The sequence below is a fragment of the Papilio xuthus genome, unplaced genomic scaffold (genome assembly GCF_000836235.2).
Source record: "Papilio xuthus unplaced genomic scaffold, Pxut_1.1 DF826923.1, whole genome shotgun sequence".
Classification (NCBI taxonomy): domain Eukaryota; kingdom Metazoa; phylum Arthropoda; class Insecta; order Lepidoptera; family Papilionidae; genus Papilio; species Papilio xuthus.
The window spans coordinates 4,989,833-5,014,683 of record NW_013531726.1 but is presented as its reverse complement, the minus strand read 5'-3'; the positions used below and the strand labels follow the sequence as shown (position 1 = coordinate 5,014,683).

The window sequence follows — 24,851 nt, the reverse complement described above, 5'->3', positions numbered from 1 at the left end:
CAAAGTGGAAAATAAAAGTAAGCGAGTGTATTTGCGTAAAGCACTTAATCCATTGTATCGTTTAATAAAGCCTACAGCGAAACTTATAGCACCATCTAAAGTGTCAATTTATTAAAATAATGTCCAAACCTTTTGAACTTACTCCCTTCCACGCGTACAAAAAGCAACTTGGTGTTATTTATGAGATCGGCCTCAATGCCCCTATCTAGCTCATATAACTTCTCAAGTAATGAAAGGGTTAAACGCATAATCCTAACGTATGCGTAAATTCTACTAACCCCATGACAGTTTTACGTTGGGAGTTCCATTTTTGAAACGACAATAACAAACATATGGTCATCTGACTCATTCTATTTGTAAAAAAACAAAGACAACATAACCATCGTACGTTCGCTATCGTTGAAAATGTCCAAACAATTGGATGACGTGAATCTATTTCACACTAGCGTTTGCCCGCGACTTCGATAGTGCTGTATTAACATAGTAGCCTTTAATGTGCCTTCGTGCATCAACTACGTTCTCGTCAAAGTCACGTGAATATCGGTCAAGCCGTTTCGGAGATTATCCGCAACAAAGCGGATTTCGTACAGACGTAAAAATGAAAAAAATTGGATTTTCGTTATAAGTAACGCAAATGTATAGATTATACAGATACGTTGAAACGTGCAGAAATTTTTATTGAATGCCAAAATTTTGTGTCTCAAAAAAAAACTAATATAATAGACTCGTTCCTAAAGAAGCACGTAATCGCGGCGAGAGCGGCCCAGAAAGAGGTTTTATGGTACAATAAAAAGGAAATGTTACGGTTTTGTTCTCGCTCTGGCTACCTGATGTAGTTACATTGTTGACTTCGGGGCGGACTAAATAATTTACACAACTTCATCGGTTCCTGCTTCACTAAATTTCAATGTTCGGAACATAAAGTTTTAATTTTTTATAATTTAATAGCTGTCTCCCGCGACTCCGTCCGCGTGGCTATATAAAAATCTTAATAAATAGATAAGTAAAATAAAAAGTAGCTCTTCAAGGCATACATTCGAAAAAAAAACATAGTATCCTATATCCGTCTCCTGGCTCTCAGCTACCTACTCACCAATTTTCAGCCATATAAATAGTGTAACTAACAGATCTTTCTTTTATATATATAGAGAGTCGCTGCCAAATAGTAAATTTTTCATATTAGAGAGATAACGGCACTTTTTGTCACCAAGAATTTATGCGCAAATATGAAAAACATAATAAATTGTCAGTATTTATTTTCCTAGTAGCAGAGAAGAAAAGCTATTTGAATACAATATGAATAAATACTACACTACATTTGCATTTTCTCTTAATCATTATGTTGCCAACACAATACCCTAACACGATACGTAACGGAACACGAGTTACATTGTTTACCCTGCGTCACTAGCTTACTTATTACTATGGAAGTTATTTTTTAGGGTTCCGTATCTCATAGGAAAAAAACGGAATCTTTATAGGATCACTTTGTTGTCCGTCCGTCTTTCAAGACCCTTTTATTCAAAAACGCGTGAAGGTATCAGGCTGGAATTTATATCAAATGTTCAGGTCTGCGGTCGCTAGGTGCTGTTAAAAAACTTCTTAGCCAATCCAATTAGAAGATACATCCGTTTATGTCGCAAATTTACGCAAATTTTTTATTCAGGATTTATCTTGATTAAATCTAATATAATATATATTTTCATATTTGTTTAAAGTCAGTTGTACAGCTTGTTCACGCATCACTTAAATTGCCTTCTTCTATGGATTCTATGCCTCTGGCGTCCTTGTCTATGGAGCAATTTCCATTCCATTTGGTGACTTCTTTACCTCCTGACACATGTTACTAATATTATTTATGCGAATGTTTGGATGGATGCATGTTTGTTAAGAAGTATATTGGCAAAGATGTAGTACATAATCTGGAAGAACACATAGGCTAATGATTTAGTTTATTTTAATTCCGCGTGGACAAAGTAGCGGGCGACAGCTAGTCTTATCATTAGGTGGAAAATCTTAGTTACAATACAATGTGTATAATAATTTTATTTAGAAATACGCTGATCTCTTTTTTAACGATCTCATCGTGACTTTTAATACTCAGATTATAATTACTTTTAAGATATTGAATTTAAATTGTAAATAAATTATTATATTTAGTTTAGTGACGTCACTCATCATATGTTCAAATAAAGTTTTCATCAGTCCTTTAATCACACCATATTTTTATCTACAAATATTAGTAGCATAAGTATATTTTTTTCTTAAATTACGAATCAGCCAGTCATTATTTTTAAATCCATTGTTTCTAATCAATTCGTAGAAACAATGGAGTTTCAAAGTTCAGAAACCATATCGGAGTTACTTGTAAAATAACCGCATACTTTATGCATTATAAACTTTGGCCTAACTATATTATTATAACTATTACTTACCAAGATCGTGTTTAAGAAAATCAACTATATTTGGGCCAATTTGATAGGTCACATTAAAAGAGCGTCGGTGACTCAGGGGTCAAGCACTTGACTTGTAATCTGCAGGTCCTGGGTTTGAATCCCGCCGTGTACCAATGTGCTTTTCGATTTCCGATTTACATATGTACATTTATCCGAAGTTCTTACGGCGAAGAAAACATCGTGATGCAACCTGCACATATCAAGAAAATTCAAAGATATGTGTAAAGTCAATTAACCCGCACTTGGCCAGCGTCGTTGACTACGGCCTAATCACCCTTAACTTAGGGTAGGCTTCGAGCCCCTCCGTGGGGACGTATAGTGAGCTGATGATGATTATGAATAGGTCACATTTGACGTCTGTCAGTATTAGCTTTATAGCAAAATAACCTGCTTAAAACACGAATAAAATATTCGAAACATTTAATAGACTTCAAAACAAATGTGAATCGAATTAAGTTTCTACGAAATATCAATGTTTCAGTTTGATTTTTTGTAACAAAGGCAAGACTTATGAGAAGTAAAGTTAACATTGCTCTTTGTATTATAGTAATAAATAATAGCTCTTAGAAACTTCCCAACTTCATCGTGCTTTACAAGTTTAAGACGTGGTTCTGAGTAAACTAAATGCAATAGAAATAGTACGGTTAACAAATTACAAATGAAGTGCTACATCGACCGCGTTCTCTATTTCTTCCCCGATACTCAATTTCCTGCCTCTATTTGATTGCTTTATAACGCCCGGGTTATTTACGTTGACGTAAACAATCCATTTCTCTGGAACTATCGATGTCAAACGGATGTAACTTATAGTTACGATTCAATATAAAAATGAATGATCAGTAGACCCAATTAGTTAATATAAACAAGGTCTTTCCTTTTCTGTATTTCTTTTATTTACATAGCTATTCGCATGACAGTCAGTGAATAACCATGATCAAATTTTCAATGTTCTTCTGGGAGGTCTATCTATATTGTAGTCCTGTACCTTGATTATGAATAAAATATTTTCTAAGTTCAACTAATGCACTAAAATATCTTTTTACTATGTAGCTTGTCCCCTGACTTCGTCCGAGCGAAATATTTTAAAAGGATAAATAGTAGTCTGTGTGTTATTCCAGACAGTGTTTTACGTCTATACTAAATTGCATCCAGGTCCATGAAACCGTTCTGGAGATATCTTGTAACAAATATCCATTTTAACTTTCGTAAGGAACAGTCTTCTTCTTTCCATACTTCATTACTGAAGGTCGTGCTCGATATGTCTTTACGGATGCGTCGACCAGCTGCCTCCACGTCATGTTTTCGGCTTGTCTCAGGGCAGTAAGAGTAAGATTAGTAAAATTTAAGATTTAAGTATCTAGATATAAAACCAATATATAAAACTTAATAAAAATTAATTTGTTACTTTACTAAACAGTTCTCGGGAGAGTATTTTTTTAAATTATCTTTTCCAGAAATATTTTAATTAAAGAAAATTTTATTATTAGATATTTATGCTGTAAATTTTCTTTGTTGGAATATTATTCATTATTACTAGGCGATGACTAGACAGCCAGTAGGAAATCTTGTCTATTGAGGTCGTCACGCAACATCCGTTATTTATGAGGTCAGCTTCAACTGATAATATATCCTTTTAGAAGGGAAAACTAACATTTTGTGGGGAAAGCGTTGCCATAAGTTTGCAACCCCTGAGTGTTTGACATGCCTAATGTGTTACGTTAAGTGTATGTAGCTACAAAATGTTTAGGATAAGATTTTTCTTTCCTGCTAAGTGAGATTTTTTTATCCATGTTCTACTAGCTTGCAAATTAACCCTTAATTTGATGGTGTCCAGTGTGACGAACAACTAATTAAAAAAAAACTTTACTAAACAAAACAGTTTTTTGCTACAAAAAATTTCGTCGAATTAAGGGTTAAATGAAAATTAGGCCATAGTCAATCACGCTGGTCAAGTGCGGGTTGGTTGACTTCACACATATCTTTGAATTTCTTCTCAGATATGTGCAGGTTGCATCACGATGTTTTCCTTCATCGTAAGAACGTCGGATAAATCATATGTAAATCGATAACACATTGGTACATGGCGGAATTCGAACCCAGGACCTGCAGATTGCAAGTCAAGTGCTTAACCCCTGAGCCACCGATGCTCAAGATATGAGCATTACGCGGGCATATTAAAGACCATTATTTTTAGTCTTTTAAAAAATATGATGTGTAGTAAAATGTTTATGAAAGGCAAGTTTCAAGAACTTCTTTAATTTAGTTAATTTTACCTAATCTAGTTTGAAGCACAGGTAACAGGTGGCCAAAATTTCATAGCATTACAGAATGCATTGGGTACAACATAATCCGGAAAGGACCAGTCGAATATCTTCGTAACTTCGAACGTTCAACCTACAACAGGAATTTACCCTTTCTTAGTCCTTCACATTGTTAATTCATAACTTACAAAGTTGTAGCAACTTGCCTGCATTTGTATTCCCGTCTAAAATCAAGGCCTTCAATAATGAGTAGGTTGTTACCTTCGTATCCGTACTTATAATACAATCAAGTCAACTTAAACTTAGTTAACAAAAAGGTAATTGGCATCAATTAGATTTAGAAAAGAATATAATGGGTATTATAAAAACCTTAGATTTTTCTTGTACTTTAAATTAAAGGCTAGATACTTGCTCAATCTATTGTATGAAGTTGTAAAAACATTCCGGTTTATAAGGAAGTGAAAAGTTTAATCTAGGACATTGTACACAGATCGAGGGCGCTGGTGTAAAGGTGTATTCATGTGTAAAGGTGTATTATATCGCTGGAGTCGGTTACACAGTACACACTTATGTAACCTTTTGTGAGGTCCTCGTCTGTATAATGTAGCACGTACCACCTGATATTACTTTCCGATATATGTTCTTGTATTTTGGAGTGCGTGAAAATGTATAAAAATTTAATACATCGTTCAGTGAGTTTATTTACACAGGTGTTGTGTTAATATAAGATTTTATGTGTAAAGTTTTTTTTTCATATGTTATTATATTAAATAGCGTTTATAAAAGGAATGTTAAGTTTTTTTTTTTAATTTAACTATGACAAAATATATTTCTATGAAGAATTCTAAAAACAGAAAAAGAAATGAGAACTTCAATGGCATGTAACTTAAACGACTAATAATTATTAAAAAAAAAACTGAAAATTTAATAGCTGTGCTCATACTCCGTAGGAATAAGAATAACCAATATGTATTCGTTGATTTCATTTGTGCAAGATTTTTTTTACTAACATAAAGTAATAGACTAACGCCTTTCACCCAGACACATAAGTTTGCACTTTCATTTGTTAGATTTCTAGCACACCGATAAAGGAATGCACTATCGTGCACACATCTTACTTCTTACTAATGTTATAAATGCGAATGTTTAGATGGATGAATGATTGGATGGATGTTTGTTTGAAGGTATCTCCACAACGGCAAAACGGATTTCGCTGTAATTTGGCATACATATAGAGTTGAGTCTGGTAGAAAACATAGGATACGAATGAAGTTTTTTTTTTAATTCCGCGCAGACAGAGTCGCGGGCGACAGCTAGTTTATAGATAAATACATTATACAGATGGCGAAGTGTACGTTTCGAAATTCGATTCTTTAATTTAAACCTTTAGTTAACCTTTTTGTATCTAAAGGCGACACCTGAGTAATTTTTTGTTCCAAGTTAAGTTTTTTTTTTAAGGTAAAAGAAACCTTTGAGGATTTCTTTTATCACGTTTTTCTATACTTTTGAATGTTTACTGTTTTTACGTCTTTGAAGTGAAAATAAAATATACAACTTGAAACAGAAATTACTTTTTACAAATCTAGATAATATAATCACAATATAACTGTCAAAGGTAAACAAATTTTGTGGCATCCTATGAAACAAATGACTGCCTGGAGCGGTACCTCAAACTTTGCCTGGTCCTAAACAAAGATAGCAACTTTCAAGCCGTCAAACTTTCGTAATTGCAGCACGGTTGTTACACTTCAAGTCCTCGGGATGCTTTAATTTTTACATACACGTGACTTATTAATTTAATTTCTTTGTCTCTGCTAAAATGTATTTTACAAGCTTATGTTTATTGTTTGTGTGTTAGTGTCTTTATATCTTACAAATTAAATTTGATCCACTTCCCGGTTACCGATTGAGCTGATATTGTGTTGATCCGATGATGAAGCTGGAAGCATAGAAACTTATCAATTAAATGACACAACCTCATCGATCATTTGGGCTTGTTTAAATCATCTTCTTGACATACAAATTGACTTTATTTTTAATATTTTTGTTTTTTTTTTTAACTTATAAGAAGGTTTTAAAAAGTTTTTTTCCTCAAATTAAGTACAATATTTTTCCTTGATCGAGATGAGTATTCGCATGGAAATAATTGTTTACAACTGGCAATTAATGAAAAAAAGAAAACATTTTAAAAATAAAAAGAACAAATTTAAAGCCGAGTTGTGGCGTTGTTTAACAAAAGCTAATTGCCAGCTATATGTCCATGGTCGTAATGTTTGAAGGTTGATCCGAATAAAGGTCAAAGTTCCGTTAATTTATTCCATTATATAACCATGTTCTCAACTAGCTTGCCTTATACAAGGAAAGAATATAGCCGTGGCCTTTTGTATGCGTACGGCTATTATCAACAAATTAAAAAAAAACACCTTGATGACAACTATCGTCACTTATAAAATTCACGATATCAGATTATCAGAATAGCGTTAACACAGATTTAACCAGTACTTTATTTTTAAGTAATATAAAGAAAATCTTACTAATATTATTAATACGAATGGTAGGATTGACGGATGTATCGATGGATATTTGTTAAAAGGTATCTCTAGAACGGCGATATGGATCTTGTTGTAATTGGGCATAGATGTAGAAAGCAGCCAGGAAGAACACATAGGCTAATAATTGAATGTTATTTGGGCGCGGACGGAGTCAAGGGCGACAGTTAGTGTTTATTAAAACAAGGCAGAAGCTTTGCAGTAAATAATGCCGCATTGTTAAGAAACCACGCGACTTTATTAAAATTATTAACTTCTTGTTGTAGCCACAAACAATGTAGAAAATGCTCGGATATAAATTTGTAATATAAAATATAATAAAATAAGGGATTAGAATCCTACGTTTTATGACGGCTCCTCCGTAAATAGATGTAACTCATAAAATGCATGCATTTTACAGTTGTTCCAAAATTAAACTATGCCATTCAAAATCTCACAATTTAAACCAGATACGATGATGTTGTTTAGCTCAGAATTATTTTAAAGTATTTTTTTTTCATAATACAAGTAACTACGTTATGAGGAATACTATATTTTTTGTTACAAAGCAAAACTAGATGACCTATTTTTTATGCACGCGAACTAATTCTACAAAGACTTGTAAATATTCCAGTCTTATCAGGTTGATTAAAAAGAAAATGTAATCAATTACTAACAAGGACGGAGCGTAATGGTTCGGAATACGGTCTGTGAAACTTAACGTTGTAGGCGGATCTAATACACTATTCTCGTGAATTAGCCCCAGGCTTTGGCGTAGTAAAAGTTAACAGACATGTGAGAAAAATTTACACACCCTTTGTTACTCTATGATTTAAGAACATTTCTTTTAACCGATTCTTCTTTGGTAATGTGATTATTTAGTTGAACAAGTTTATAATAGAGACGTGAAGGTGTTTCATGAATCGAAAATCTTTAAATCCTTCTTCAAAATAAATATAATATCTAATTAATTCATCGTTGATTTTTAAGACCAGAAGTTATTGCTCTCATTATCTATGACAAAACAAAGCTAACAAGCAATAATTTGTTTTATACAAAGATTTTGGTCTCAATAAATGATATATTTATTCTAAAGATGTATTTAATGGGATAAATTATGTAGACTATTATAATATCCTACATAATATTATGTATTTAATTTCTTGACATCAACTTTTAAATCGGAGACGAGAAATACTTGTTATATTATTTAACTAATGATTTAAACGTATCATTAAACTATTCTACAACACAAGTAGTATATATTATTTATTTTATTCACATAGATATAGATATGGATTATCTTTTTCATTAATTATTTATTTAACTTATTGCAGTGTACACTATGTTATCGTTTACGGGCGTTTACTTAACATAAAAAAGTCAAGCGAAGGTTGTTGTTAGTTCGTAAATATTATTTTAGCTACATAGATGGAATTTCAATTATGTTTATAAAGTCTAAAATCGAACCTTAGTTTATATTAAATACGATATTATTTTGTATTTGCGTTGGCCCAGTGACATGCAGCCTATTTACCGAGGCAATTGCCTAGTAGCCAGCATTATTATTACTGAAAACATTGTTCCATTTTTAAATAACACTGCATTTTAATTTAGAATTTAAAATGCATTCTGTTTTCTTTATGCACAATACTGTCATCTGTTCATGAAGAAAGAAGCGTTCACCAAAAATATTTATTTTCTGTTTAAAAATGTACAACTCTTATGCACTATTATACCTTTTTAACTTTGCATAGATTCCGAAATAAATTATTTGATTTCGTATGATTTTGAAAAAAATGATTAAACATAATTAATTCTTACTATCATCAAATCTTACTAAAATATTATAAATGCGAAAGTTTAGATGGCTGTTTGCTTCTTTGAAGGTATCTCTAGTTCTAGAAGGACTGAACGGATCCCGCTGTGATTTGACATAGATGTAGACCATAGTCTGGAAAAATAGGCTACTAATTTTTTTTTTAATTTCACGCGGACGGAGTTGCGTTCGTTATATTAAAAAAGAATATATAATTCAACTCTATCTAATTACAAACAAAACATTTCGTGTTATTAAGCTAACTAATTTAAAATGTCTTTCCTCGTTAAATATATTCATATGACTTATTTTATTTAAGGGCAATAGTAGGTTATTATAATATACCATTTTCACAAGGATATACTGATCATTGGAAGTTCAAACTACTTGAGCACAATACAAATGGCTGGGCAATATTCTCTAATTATAAGGAATACGAACTGAACACGCTATTTCTTTGATGAGGTTATTAAGAACTCCGCACTGCGAATATTGATCATGGACCTTTTAGTGAAATAAAATTTAGGAAAATATTATCTATACGATTTAATTATTGCCGGGAACTAATTAATATTTTTTTCATTCCACGCGGATAGTCACGGGCGACTGCTAGTTCAGAATAAAAAATATAGAAAAGTAGCTGGTAAATAACAACATATATGAGGCAGTTAACAAATTTAATTTATATCAAATTATAAAGTATTTTTTTTCTTTTAATTTTTTTTTATAAATTGCCAGTATTATATGAGCAAAAAAAACTTTTATTACAACTTAATAACTGCGCAATGCAGTCGTGGTTGTCAAAACTAAATAATTAATTTATGATACGGTAAACGATGTGAAGATCGAATGAACGTAACATTTTTTATGAATTTATTTTTTTTAATATTTTTTTCCTACACTCACTTTATATGCATACTCCGAATGTTACAATTTATACCCAAACAACGGTAAATAAAATGATGTACAAAATATTGTGTTACGTTTTGATATATAATTTTATTTCAGCTGGTACTTTCATTATTAGCAGATATTCGTAGATAGTTTCTGATATCTGAATTAAAAAGTAAACATTCTACGATTTTCCTTTGTGTTATATTTCTTTAGAAATCTTTAAAATAATAAACAACATTAGAAGTTGCAAAACAGGACTTGATTTATAACACGAAATAACATATCACTATAAAAAAGTAGTTATGTTTATACTTTTTCGTCAGATAGCTCTAAATCCTTTTTATCAATAAATAGATAACGTACATTAATTTAGAATGTATTAGTAATGTTATATTATTAAGAAACAATATGTACCAAAGTCGGAAAAACGCAAAAATGTGTAAATAAATAAATAAAACACACAAGAGATGACAACAAATGTTATAGTTAAAAGCACAATTAACAAAATAATTATATATTCAGCAAAATTGTAAGATTTCAAGAAACAAAAATGATTTATAAAATATTAAGTTCGCTTCACACCTTCAGATTTAACTGCACAGTTTTAACTGTACAGTTCTCAATTTTGTATACACACGTAAGTTTTAACTGTACAATTCGACTATTCACTTAAAACTGTGCCAATAAAACCGAAGTTGTGTAGCGGGCTTTACAATCTATATATAAGCAAATCATTAAGGTGTGAAGGTTATCCATCCAAATTGCGAAGGCGGTAATTTCTTGATAATTTGAATAGCAATATACATAGTTTGTATTCTAAAAGTGATACCCTTTTAATGCTTCTACGAAACGGATGCCTCGTCCATTGTTTAAAATTGCAATGCGGGAACTGATAAAGGATTTCCTGTTTTATTTACATCGTTAAAAACCTCAAATTTTATTGGTTCATTTTATGACTCATAGTAATATGTTGCCATCTTATTAGAGAATCTTCAATAGGTTTAGATATGTTAGCGTTGCATGAAATTTTATAAGGAATTTGCTAACCTAGTGAAGACATCAACGGTTTTGTTTTAGTTAGTCCAGTTACAAATATAAGTCAATAGTAAAATAGACCGATATAGTACACAGAAGAACAGCAAGAATCATATAATTTTACTCGTTCTTGTATTTGCGAGTAATCATTTCTCTTATGTTAGGAAGAACATCCGATAATGTGCTAGTGTATTGACGCAACACTAGCCTTACTAAAATATTGACGTTTATGTCCCCTCACTATTAATTCTAACACTGGTCTTTGTAACGAAAAAAAACGTCATTCGCGCCAAATGCTTCTAACTAATTCTGACTAATATAAAATATTGAAACTTGTAAGAATGTTTACTTGTACAAAATGAATATACAATATCTTGTCTTTTTAACATCACATGACCAAACCAGAGTTAAACAATTGGTTTATATTTAAAGAAATAAAATCGGCAGATGTTCATTAATCTAACCGTTCAAGATACATTCCCTTTTGAATGTTATGAGTTGAAAAGCATTTACAATTTACTCAAATATTGCGAGTCAAATATTCATCCCTTTACTTGATCCTATTTGGGTACAACTATTAGAGCTATAATTCATTTTATGCAAAATGTATATTCGTACCGACAATAGCAGTTCCTGTCGTGGAATTTTACGCGCAATTACATATTCAAAGTGTACCCATATTCGATATAATAACGACGTATTCCGTATCTTCAAAATCAACAATAGATCTTTGGAATTAATAATAGGCGACTACTGTTCAATGGTTCCAGGTAAGGATTGCGAAGACATGTGTAAATCAACTCTGAACTATACTGAAAAACTAGATTAAATGTATATCTTTGTTATTATTCCTTAAACATTTTTTTTTCATACTCAAGTAGTTATAGACATTATTAATTAGAATCGCTTGGCGCGAATGACGTGCTTTCGTTACTAAGTCCAGTGTCAGAATGAATAGTGAGGGGACATAAACGTCGACATTTTAGTAAGTCAATACACTGTCACATTTTCGGATTTTCTTCCTAACACTAGTAAGCGTTTATAACTATGGATAGACCATTCTTTTTGCTGTTGGAAAATTTTTCTTTTGATCTTGTCGATAAGTTCTTTTTTTGTAAAGTGAAAAGATTAATAACCATATTTTTTGGCATTGTTAAACTTACAGTTTTCCTGCATTTTCTTTGGATTCATTACGCAAAATCTTAAAACTTTATTCCATTCGTAGTAATAAATTGAAAAAAGTCGTTTCGTCAATCGAGATCCAACGGCGTATGAATTGTAAATTTATTAAAATGAAATCGGTCGACTTTTTTATTAATTTCGCCGTAGAAAAAACTACCCACAAAACTTAATTAAATCTCATCGTGGCAAACTTCTTTTAGTCTTATTTATTTTGCATCGTTAAATAAGTTCATGAATTATTACTCTGAAATAATATTAATTCCTAGACTTTAGTAGATTAACATTTTAATTATAAAAATATTCAATTGCGAACCATTCAATTGGGTTTTTCACGTTATTCTTTAGAAAACGTGAAATTCTACAGCCGTTACACTTATAATATCCTCCACTTTTTTTTCAAGTGAATGAGGAACACAAATATGTCGATGTTTTAAAACTGGTAGACCCCGATCGGTAATATACCACGTTTATACTGAACACTGGCGTCAAATGGAAGTAATTCCACGTTTCGATTGACGAGAGTGAGCGCCAGAGGCCTAACTTTAGTCATCTTCCCCTTCCCATTATTTTTATAATATATAAGATAAGGATTCGATGAGGTAGTGGAAGGAAAACGCATTGGTAAGGTAAATATCTTATGTCTGTACATCTCCTTCTCTGTTGATTAAAGGTAGATAACGCATTTTTAATTTCTAATATCTATGGGCAGTTGTCACTTCACTATTTTAGAGAATTCCGCAGTGTGTCAGATTTTAGTCACGTAGTCGTTACTTTGTTTTTTTTTATAATACATAATTCACCAGTAATTTAAGAATGCATGCAGTGTTATGCGATAAAGAAGATTATGAGCCAAATTATTTCTTTTTCAATTTTTACCTGTGAAATGATTAAAAATCATAATTATGAATTACTACGTAAAAACTAAAGGAAAGGTACTACGAATGGTCACCGAGGGGAGGGTCGAAAAAATTAAAAAATAGATCAGTAGTATGGGTATGTTGCCTAAGTTGAAATAATACAATATATTATTTGTTACTTATGTAATAGATCTAGTGTCGAAACAGATTAGCTGTATATTATCATTAATTAATGTCATTGATAAGCGATCGTCATGACAACAAGATACGATGTGTTATTGTTCAATTAATAAAATATGTTGCGACTTGTGCTCGCGTATTGATAATAGGTAAATAACCCACATGCTACGGGTTTTACCTAACTATAAAAGTTTCTTGTCCGTCATAAAAATGTTTAAAAAAGATTAAAATAACTATCGGAAAATAACTTGGCAATCATCTTCCAAGTTTTTTTATATACTTTATCCAATGTATTATTTGTTTGACAAAGTGTTATTTTTTCACGTTTCGACATTCTTCGTTATAATTCCAAGGTAAAGGATAAATGTTAGTAAAGTTTTAGTTACAATGTTTTTAATAATTAATATCTATTACTTATTTAATACGACAATTAATGAATAAGCACTTCATTAAAATACAAATGTCCGGGTGTATAGTGAAACGAACTTTAATTAATACAAATTCCCTCAAATTGCCGTCAAGTCTGTAATCAGCCTGGGTGACAGACTGAAAGATAGTTTGATATTGTAAACTAAGCTCTCTGTATACGTGATAAGGTTTATTTTATACTAAACTAAAGGAGTAATGGCATGGGTTGAACAGTAATGGTATAACAGAGTCGTCACGCTTAACATTTGCTTCGCTTACAAAGAACACGTCCTACATATATGCTAGTTTGAATATAACAACGTATAATTTTGGAGACAGGCAAATTCAAAATCAGTATACAAATTTCATCTAGATATTTAGTTCAGAATACAGAATCTTCCTTCTTACTAATATTATAAATGTTAATGTTTGGATAGATGGATCTTTGTTTGAAGGTATCTCCAGAACGGATGCATATATATAGATGTAGAACATAGTCTGGAAGAACACATAGGCTAATATTTAGGTTTCTTTTTAATTCCCCGCGAATGCAATCGCGGGTGACATCTAGTAGAAAAATAAATGTCAAAAGCAAAAACTTATTATATTTATGTGAACTTTCTTATTGCCCGCGACTTTATCTTCGCCGAATTATAATAATAAACTTAGTAAGTAGCCTATGTGTTCTTTTAGACTATGTTCTATATTTTTGCCAAATGTTATCGAAATCCGTTAAGCCGTTTAGGAGATACGTAGTAACAAACATTTATCCATCCAAATTTTCACATTGACAATAATAGTATGTGTCACTAGGGATGTTCACTGTAAAAACACACAAAAAATATCTATTCCAGTCTCTCAATGGAAACTAACGGTTCATTTAATCAATAAATTCATGTTCCATTTATATTTCGACTTCGATTGACGAAATTAATGGCATAGTTGAAACCGTATAACTTTTTTATTAGTTCCTGTGACGCAAAGAAGCCAGTTGACTGCCAGATTTTCACAAAAAAAAATTACATCTTCATATTTCTTAACAATAACAGCCACACTTAGGGTCATTAAATTATTAAGGGGGTATCCCTAAGTGTTCAATTAAATACTAAGGTACTAAGACACTAAGTAATCAAAAACATTTTAGTATACCTTTACAATAAATTCTGTCATTTTGTTTGTTCATCAAATTTTAGAAAAACTTTTTAAAACGATGATAATAAATATGTAATACGCAGCAATGCATAACACATACGCGTTAAATAATAACGTTATCAATGTCTTTAAACATACAAACACAGAGTACAATGTATTTGATCGTGTTGAATGGAATTTGATCTGTTAGTTAAAGGTCACGGCACTATCATTTCGTCATACCTATTACGCCATTGTTACGGCGTTACTACTGTTCTTAATTTGTATTGATTTTCAGTGTCAAGTATTTAAATGAACAACATAATTGAACAACATGTTTTAAGGTTTTTTATTCATAACTACCTGTTTATTTATATATGTCTCACTAATATTATAAATGCAAATGTTTAGATCTATGCATGGGTGAATGGATGTTTGTTAGATGTATCAAGAACCAGATCTTGCTGAAATTTGGCATATAGAGCAAAGTCTAGAGGAACATATAGGTTTATAGAACTTACTACGGTTTTTTTTATAATTTCGCGCGGACCAAGTCGCGGTCAACAGCTAGATATTAACAATTAAGAGTCATCATCAGCTCACTATTCGTCCCCACTGAGGGGCTCAGAGCCTACCCTCTGTTAGGGGTGACAAGGCCATAGTCAACCACGCTGGCCCAGTGCGGGTTGGTTGACTTCACACATAACTTTGAATTTCATCTCAGATATATGCAGGTTGCATCACGATGTTTTCCTTCACCGTAAGAACGTCGGATAAATGCACATACATATGTTAATCGAAAAACACATTGGTACATGGCGGGATTCGAACCCTGGACCTGCAGATTGCAAGTCAAGTGCTTAAACCCCTGAGCCACCGACGCTCTACAATTAAGAGTATATGTAGCTTAATGTGGTTTATTTATACGTTCGAATTATACTGAAATATAAAAATGTTTACCCGTTTTAGTTAATTTATGATTTTTTATTAATTAGGCCAACGCAATAAAAGATAAAAACATCGATAAATAATTTTAGTGTAAGTGGTTGGGATATGTCAATTTGGATCACTTACAATCTAATTCTATAAGTATGTTACAGACAACCAGATGTAGAGTCACATTAACCTATATTGCGACTTCTTTCAACACACTTTGCCCTTTATATACACGGAGTAGCGGGAGCCAGTGCTCCCGCTACTCCGTCCGCGCGAAATTAAAAAAAAATAGTATATGCTGTTCCAAACTATTTTCTACATGTATAATAATTTCAGCATCTATCTAAACATTTGCATTTATAATATTAGTAAGAAGTAAGATACGTAAAACCATATACAAGGTGCTGGATTGAATAATTATTAAGTCCAAAATATTTATGCAAATTGATGAACATTTTTATTTCTTAAATATTTACTTGATTGTTTGATTGAATAAAATATGACGTAAATTTTACACTACATTCTTGATCGATGCGTACTCGCGATATTTATAAATAATAAAACTATAATATTTTATACTGGTATAAAATCTTGGTAGCAATAGCTTAAAAGAAGCGTTCGTTAGTTTTTTGCCCATGAATCTATTTTATCATCAAAACATTCTATGTCTAAAAATTCGATTGTCCAAAAATTATTAAATTGTTTTAAAATATTCTTTAAAAATCAACAGGACTTGAATCTAATGGCGACTAACAATGAAGTGAACTTAAGTGAAACCGTTTATATTTAGTTGATTTTAAAAAAAGTTAAAAATACTTGACCCATTTCAATTACCAATTACGTTAATACTTGATAATGTTTCTTTTCTGAGGGCATATTAATTAGCATCATTAACTATGGTGAGGTAATCAATGGTAATATTGTTTACATTTGAGGTAAACTTGAAAACCAGTTATGGTAATTATTCGTGTACTCACCTCTGATTGGACTTTGTATTCATAGCAACGCACGCTTAAAGGGCACGCACAGAGCTTAAAGGTCTTCAAAAATAATGAAGTTGGGATCTGATTCAGGGTTGTTTTATACTCAGTTATGTTATGTGACTACGTGATCGAGTTTTGTATACGTATATAAATTTTATTTGAATTGAATAGGTGTAATGTTTCTATCTGTAGAGAGTTTAATGGCTCACCAACACAACATCGCATATAAAATCGTACCACACAACCGCTTCGCTCGCCAACCTAACCAAGACTATAGCAAAGAGCAAAATCAATACGCGTTCTTATTTTAATTCCATAAGAACGAGTGTTGTCATAGTGATTGGTTGTGTCGATTGATTTTTTAATTTAGTATATCTAAAACAAGGGGTCATTACGAATATATTTACCCCAGAGTAATAGACGATATGTCTAGATAAAAAAAATCAGAACGTATGCTAGAATCATTTCTAGTACTACATCTTTGTTTAAACAGCTAAATAAATATAGCAGTAATAGTTATTGATCACCAATATAAAACGTATTATTGGCGCCATAAAGAAAATAAACTACCCACATTTTTTGTTAGTTACCACTGACTCGAACCAATGCATTGACCGTGATGGCATTTAACATTAAAAACTTTATTTTTTTTTTCTCTAAAATATGTATCGATGATTGGATATTTGTGCTCTGTACATGCCTACAACCTGTTATTTTTATAAATAAAAAATGTAGAATCCTAGAAATAAAGAAATAATTGAAATTTATGCGACAAAATAGTTTGGCATTTGGGGTTTTTACCTCAATGGTACAATTTTTGTAATTTTAACATTACGGAAATGAATGTGTTGAAATAAATGAACACTTTTTTCCTAAGAAAGTTCTGCTAATGTCTCAAACTGAAATATTATTGCGCATTGCACATTTCTGTTACGGTTGAACAAACTTAACAACAACTTCAAACAGCTGATACTTTGCCAAGCTTTTGGAAATAATCATAAATATGACTGCAAATTTATTAAACAAATTTGTTGTATACATTTTTTTAAAATTTTCCAATACAAGTGGGCATTTTATGTCCGTAATTTACAAGTAAATTGCCACTACTTTTTAATATTACTAAATATTTTATTTGAGATTATAAATAAGTTTTAAATTAAGAAAGAGATTTGTTTGTTTTAAAAAACAGCATAGATGGCGCTAACCTAATCCATTAGAGCTGTGGTTCCCAAACTTATTTTGTCTACTGCCCACTTTGAGAATAAATATTTTTTAGCGCCCCCATATATTCACAGATTTAAAAACTACTATAACTTCAAATTAAATTTATTAATTATTGTGACCTATATATGTATATTAACGGAGAATTCTAAACGAAACTTTTACTATAACCAGCAACTTGGTTTGGGAAACACTGCATTAGACACTGCGTAAATTTTTATAAATAATTATCAAAAAAATAAATTTATAGAAAATTAGTAATAATTTATTCCTAGATAGTATAAATTATTTTCCGGTAAATTATTATAAAATGAAATCTGTGCTTTGTTAACGTTACGTAATCCATACAAATTCATTAATTCTTTGAATTCGTTGATCCAATACTTATTGTTGCTAATTAAAATTGTTTCCAGAGACGTTTGTCATTCGTCATTTTGCCGCTTGTTAGAAATTAAGGAATAGAGAGGTCATATCAATCCAGCGTATGATAGTAAACAAGTTTAATTGATGTTTCCGCGCTCTTGATGTATTTGTACTGTACTGGAATGTAGAAGTTAATATTTATCTAGTCTAGTCAATTAATGATCATCAATATAGTTGTAAATTATTCAAACTTTCGTGAGACATTATAATAAACTTATATAAAAACGGCCAAACACTCACGTGTATTCGTCCGGTGGCGGTACCGATTAGTTTCTAGCCCATCGCTGAGTGAAGGCCGATTCCGTGAAATAATATCAGTCCCAATCACCCTGATGAAGGGTCCCCGATATCTATATATGTCGTAATTTAGTTTTAGCTAGAATCCTAACAGATATTAAGTTGCGTGTTTGATGAAGCCAACTAACTAACAAATAGGTTTCGAGTCCTATTTATTCATATTCTGTACACAATGTGATTAAAAGATGAGAATTAATTAACTTACTTTAGTCATAACGACTAACTGTAGGTTTCTGATGCCGAATTTTTTTTGGAATATATTGTTATCTCTGTTTTGTAATGACAAGGATTACTATATGTTTTATACAAAGATTTTTATGTCAGAAACCCACGGTTACATAATTAAACGTGATAACAAGAATAAACTCTTCAACTATATTACTTATTATTTAAAATTGTACTTTTAGCCATTATTAGTTCCAATCTTTTGGCGCGAATGGCGCGCTATCATTACAAAGTCAAGTGTCAGATTAGTGAGGGGACATAAACGTCGACATTTAGTAAGGCTAGTATTGCAGCAGTACACCCGCACAGAGTCGGATTTTCTTCCTAACATTACATATAAAAAGAATAATTGAACTACGAAGATGTAACTATGAATTCTAGAGCATTCAGAAAATCCTCAAGAAAAAAGAAGTTACTAAGGTTACTAATAATAAAACGACTTGGAAGACAAAAACCTGCTATGAAGAGGTTTCAACAGTGGTAGACGTCGGCAACAACATATCGGCAACAATCACTTGCTCGTTTGCCATATTATGATATAAGAAAGAACGACAATTTACAAATTTATCATTTGTTTCAGACTCAAACAATGCGTGCATCGTTCACACTATTCAGTGTGTGCTTGTACGCGTTGTTGTCCAGCGGCACGTCGAGTGGTGATGACAGGAGATGGCTGATGTCTCTCGTCGATCTAGTCGAACTGGATTATGAAGATAACTGCGAACAGAGGGCTACTGCCAGCTGGAATGAATTAATAGGTGCTCCAAAAGGACTCGCTAAAAAGGTTTGTTTTTTTTTATTTTTTAATGACAATGGTTCAAAGATCCACTTTTTAACCAGACAATCATGTTCGTCTTATTTGTTGGATTATAAAATAACTGTAGTACCTAATTATGTTTATGTTACTTTAACATGGTTATTTAATTTTGAAATTTTGATTTTGTAAACATGAAATGATCGAATTACAAATTATTTCAAGTAATAGTCAGCTAATTTAGTATCTATCATATTTGATAACATCAAACAATAGAGAGCTATATGCATTATGAGGCTGAATATAAGGCTTACAAAATAAAATAATATTTGATTAAATATCAAAATCATCGATAGCAAAAAAAAATCCTATAAACTCATCATCTCCCCGACCATGTCCAACTTACGTAGGGTCAGCGCATCAGGTTTCCGTCCTCCAAATCAGTCTATCTCCGTCTTTAAAACTATTTTACGTAATTTCAACTTTGTCATTTTATGTGTGACAGTGTTATGTCAATAAAATAGTCATACATTTGCCGAAGTTCCCACAAAGCAATGTCTAAGATATCTCATAAAGAGGTAATTTAACACAGTAGCGTGTATAATGGGTTCACAGTTGGAGCGTGACAAAGCATTCGGAATACTTTCGCGGCAGCAAACGGCCGAAGTGAAAAGCGCCGTAAGTCCTAAAGCGCTGGCGTCTGACGACTTACTTAAGAGAAGAGTTAAACTTCTACTACAACCAGGCGACACTTTACTGGAACCGGAACAATGGATAAGGGTAAGTTGGGCAATGTATGTAAAACAAGTGACGAATGAATCTTTGTTTCTACTTTAAATTGTTATCAAGATTTTGATTTACAATTCAAAATAGAAAAATAAACTATATTTTTTTGCGACAAGCGAGCTTTTTATCTCTAAAATGTTTTTACGCTTTAAAATCCTATACATTGATAGTTATCATCGCTTGCAGTTTTGACTCTAGTATTTTACGTAACTATCATTTGAAAGATTAAAATAAAATGAAATAGGTAACTACTTTTTTATTTCGGTATTGAATCAGCCATTTTACATACATTTTTTTTGGTAAGATTTATTAAATTATATAAAAATCAATATGAAAATGCTGATTTTCTTTTAAATGCTAACAGCATTACGATCGCTAGTAAGTTTTTAATCTTACTAATAATGTAAATGCTTGGATGGATGGATGTTTGTTTGAAGTTAACTCGAAAACAGTTGTATGGAACATAGTCTGGAAGAACACATAGGCTACTAATTAATTTTCTTTTGACGGAGTCACGGGCGATAGTTAGTGTTAAAATTGTTTAGTTTCAATTAGCTTCATACGTAATTGAATTGTTTCAGCTTGTAACCTTTGGTAATACAGCGTTGCATAAGCTGCGATTTGCAACGGATTACTATTGCGGAACTCAAACAAATTGCACTTTAAGAGGTAAATACCCGATTTCAATTAAAACATTTTTTTTATATTTACATTCATATAATGCTATTTTTATTTTATATGTCGATTGAAAATATTTGTAATTTGTAAATGTTCATAAATGTTTGGTTTACGTTTTGATTAATTAGAAGAGTTGGATGTGATTCGTGTGATTTTTGATTACTTTATAAATCTACTCTTCAATCAATTTCAAATATTTACAATGTATGTACAGTATTGTATTTACTGTCTTTTATCTCTTGCTATAAACGTTAAATAATAGACAATGTTACTTGTAAGATTTTAACTCTATATAATTTTAAAGAATTAAACAGAAACATGGCAAAGGAGCATGATGTAGACGTATTAAATCGTATGAAAAATTCATGGGAACAAAAACTTCCTAACCAGAAGGAATATTTGGAACATATTCTACCGTTACTAAGAAATGCTTCTAAAGAAAATGGTGAGTTTCAAATTAAACACGAGATGACATGAAATTAAGTAAATTCTTACGTTCAATAAGATTTTTAATATTGTTTTCTTTTTGTAGGTTATAAAACAGTTGAAGAATATTGGGATTCTTTAGCTGAATACGAAGGTGCCCTATTAAAAGTTAGAGAAATCTGGGATTATATAAATCCTTTGTATGTAAAACTACATAAATATATAGCTTTGAAACTAAAAGGAGCAGAAGCTGTAGGAAAACCTTTGCCTGTACATTTATTGAGTAAGTTATTACAACGATTTGAATTGGAACGTTTATTGAACTATAAAATATGTCTTTATAATAATTAAATGTATATCAATTGATACAGAATCATTGAATGGAGATGACTGGTCTAATATCATCGAGAATTTATTGCCTGAACGTGCTGATATTTATCAGAAACTTCACGTAAATTTACGACTTCAGGTGCGTATATCATCAATAAACATGTTAATATTCATATTTAAATAATAAGCTTAAATTAACCATACTTACCTAATTCCAGGAACTCGGAGGATTAAAAGCGTTCAAACAAGCAGAGAATCTGTTAAAATTCTTAGAAATCGGAGATATTGAACCGGAAATCTTCGCAGAATCTTACTTCAATGGTTCATGTCCAACCAGTATTGTGGATTCTTGTAAACCCAACAAATTGAGGTTCGTGACTTGCGGGGATGTTAGTTTAGTGAATTATATTGAGGCTCACGAGGCAGTTACTAAGCTGAAATATAAAATAACATCTGCTTTACACAGTAACAACACGTATGTATTGCGAGAAGCAACGCGATATTCAGGTATAAAAATGTTTTAATACTTTTAAATTTGTTTTTACGTGTTTAATATTAACATTTATATTTGCTTTCAGCAATTTATGAAGCGATTCCAGGATTTATATCACTGCTATCATTAAACCCTCACAATCTAGATAGAGCCAAATTATATCCCTTGGAGAGATTTAATTACAATCCAAACTACCATCGATTGGTGTTACAGCTAATAATTGCACTGAGAGATTTACCAAAGTAAGTTAACTGAAATAAAATAAATATGATATGCACAAACGTGCTGATTTCGCGAAATTTCCTGCCTCACACAGCCGCGTTGTAGAATAGTCTGTTTTTAGTTCCAAACTGCTTCGATTTAGGGTCCTTCAAGAAGCGAGCGTATCACCATCACAAAGGCGGGCAACACATCTGCGGTTCCTTTGGTATTGCAGATGTTCATGTGTTTCGATGAACTCCTTGCTTCCCGCTGCTCGTTTGCCTTCTCTTATAAAAAAAAATATATTGTTTCTAAATAGTTTTGCTTTTCAGGTTAAATTATTACATTGCTGCCGACGAGTGGCGACTGAAAGTTTTAACGGGTACTATTCCATCTTCGAAAGTTGCAACGAGTTGGAAAGAATTTCGGGCAAACTTTTCAATGCTAGAAACATCTAACAAAGACATTTTGGGAGATTCTTATGTTTTATTTAACAAACCATTCGTTGGGTTAGTATAAAAACATTATGGTATTCATGATATTGTATTTGTATGTATTTTATTACAATATTTAAACTTTTTACAGAAAATTTATGGGAATAATATTAAAATATCAAATTTATCAATCGTTCGCCGAAGAACTTATATCGGATGATTACGATTTGGTCAAACACGTTATGGAAAAGAACGAACGGCTAATGTAAGTCACGTCACCTTTTGTTGTTCTGAACTAAAAGTTTATTGAAATTTAATTACAACAATATTAATTGCCTTTCAGTGAACCAATGATCAGAGGATTCAGTGTCAAATGGCCAGAAATGGTGAGCGATCTATTAGCAAAAAGGGAAAACAGCTTAGAATATACTGGACTAACTGACTATTTCAGACTTTTGGATGAATATTTGGACAACCAATTAGATCCTTCAACAGACAGTAATGATATAGTCGAGTACGTTGATCCTCCTGAAACAGATGTTAGCCAAGAACAGGTCCCCGATGAAAATGACATACCAATAAATCAAAATATAGACCTTAAACAATTACCAGAAGATACACATGGTAATATAATGGATAACGTTATTGATACTGGTGGAGATTCACACAATAAATTTAGCTTTGAAACGTCTACAGTTGGTGTACTTGAAATTAAAAATCCTGTCGCAACTGGGGAACATAACGAAGACACAAGGCCTAAAGAAGCATCATATAATACGTATTGGTGGATAGGAATAGGTGTAGCTTTAGTAGTTATAATAGCGCTTGTGGCAATTATAGCACGAAAACGTCATAGTCATAGAAAACAACTAGACAGACAAAGAAGGGAAAATACGGTTGCCTGATTTGAGGAATATCGGTTCTAGATTTGGGACCGATATTAATAAGACTATACAATAGCTAAATAGTGCCAATGGATTAAAGTGTGAGTGTTTATTATACAATAGTTGGGTGAAACTGGTTTTAATGGTTTTCTCGTTTTTAGTCTTAGTTAATTTGTTTGTATGAATGTGAAATAAATTATTATTTTATATCTGTGGTGCTCTAACATTATAATCTATCGAATCATTTTACATTTAAATTGAGTTTGATGTGTCTATGGTTAATAGTAAGTGGAATTTTGTAATATAGATAGTAAATGAATGAAATATTTTTGTACATATCACAATTCGTGACATAGTATAATCGATGTTACCCACAACTAAAGGCGTATGTCTATAGTTGTAAATTCTAGTTAGATGTAATTTCGCTGTGCCTTAAGCGTTTCAATTTCACATAAGTTACATTATAAGCTATACGAGAACAAATTTGTAATGAATCATAGTGTAATTTTATAAAAATTTCTATTTTTTCCGCTATGACTTTCAGACCAAAACAACATCGATTTTAAGGATTTGTTTAAGTAATAAGTATTTCAATGAATATTGTTATAAATCATCTTTATGAAACTGTATATTATAAGCATGTCTTGTAATTTCTTGTTATAATTCTCTATTAATTTAAAGAGATTGTGTTACATTTCCAAAAACAAAAAAAATATCTTATGCCCGGTGTACTTGGTTGAAATGTCAAGTTCTAAATAAATAAATGTTTGATATACGGAAATGCAAACCTTAGTTTTTGTTACGATCCTGCAATATTAGTCTAGTACAGTAACGGTCCACCTGACTGATCCCTTTCATCGGTCACTTCGCCTTTCTAATCAGATTTCAATTGGCCGCTCGCTCGTTTGCCACCTAGTGATATAAAAAAAAAAACCTAAATTGAATTGTCTTAACTTAAATAATTTTTAATAGAGGGGTTACTTCAATATAAACCAAAATAACATATAAATCAGAGTAACTGTTGTTAGT

General features: G+C 31.6%; 1 protein-coding gene across 1 annotated transcript in view; it reads left to right on the top strand.

Moving 5' to 3' along the window:
- LOC106122579 (angiotensin-converting enzyme) overlaps positions 1 to 24,598 on the top strand; it is a 33,356-nt gene extending 8,758 nt beyond the window's left edge. The window contains exons 3-13 of the mRNA XM_013318634.1: positions 19,417 to 19,620; positions 20,206 to 20,370; positions 20,958 to 21,045; positions 21,359 to 21,499; positions 21,587 to 21,763; positions 21,852 to 21,949; positions 22,029 to 22,317; positions 22,389 to 22,545; positions 22,837 to 23,013; positions 23,090 to 23,203; positions 23,282 to 24,598. Coding sequence (XP_013174088.1) covers positions 19,426 to 19,620; positions 20,206 to 20,370; positions 20,958 to 21,045; positions 21,359 to 21,499; positions 21,587 to 21,763; positions 21,852 to 21,949; positions 22,029 to 22,317; positions 22,389 to 22,545; positions 22,837 to 23,013; positions 23,090 to 23,203; positions 23,282 to 23,843 — 2,163 coding nt within the window. The 5' untranslated portion in view covers positions 19,417 to 19,425 and the 3' untranslated portion in view covers positions 23,844 to 24,598. The remainder of the gene's footprint in view (positions 1 to 19,416; positions 19,621 to 20,205; positions 20,371 to 20,957; positions 21,046 to 21,358; positions 21,500 to 21,586; positions 21,764 to 21,851; positions 21,950 to 22,028; positions 22,318 to 22,388; positions 22,546 to 22,836; positions 23,014 to 23,089; positions 23,204 to 23,281) is intronic.
- Positions 24,599 to 24,851: the final 253 nt, after the last annotated feature.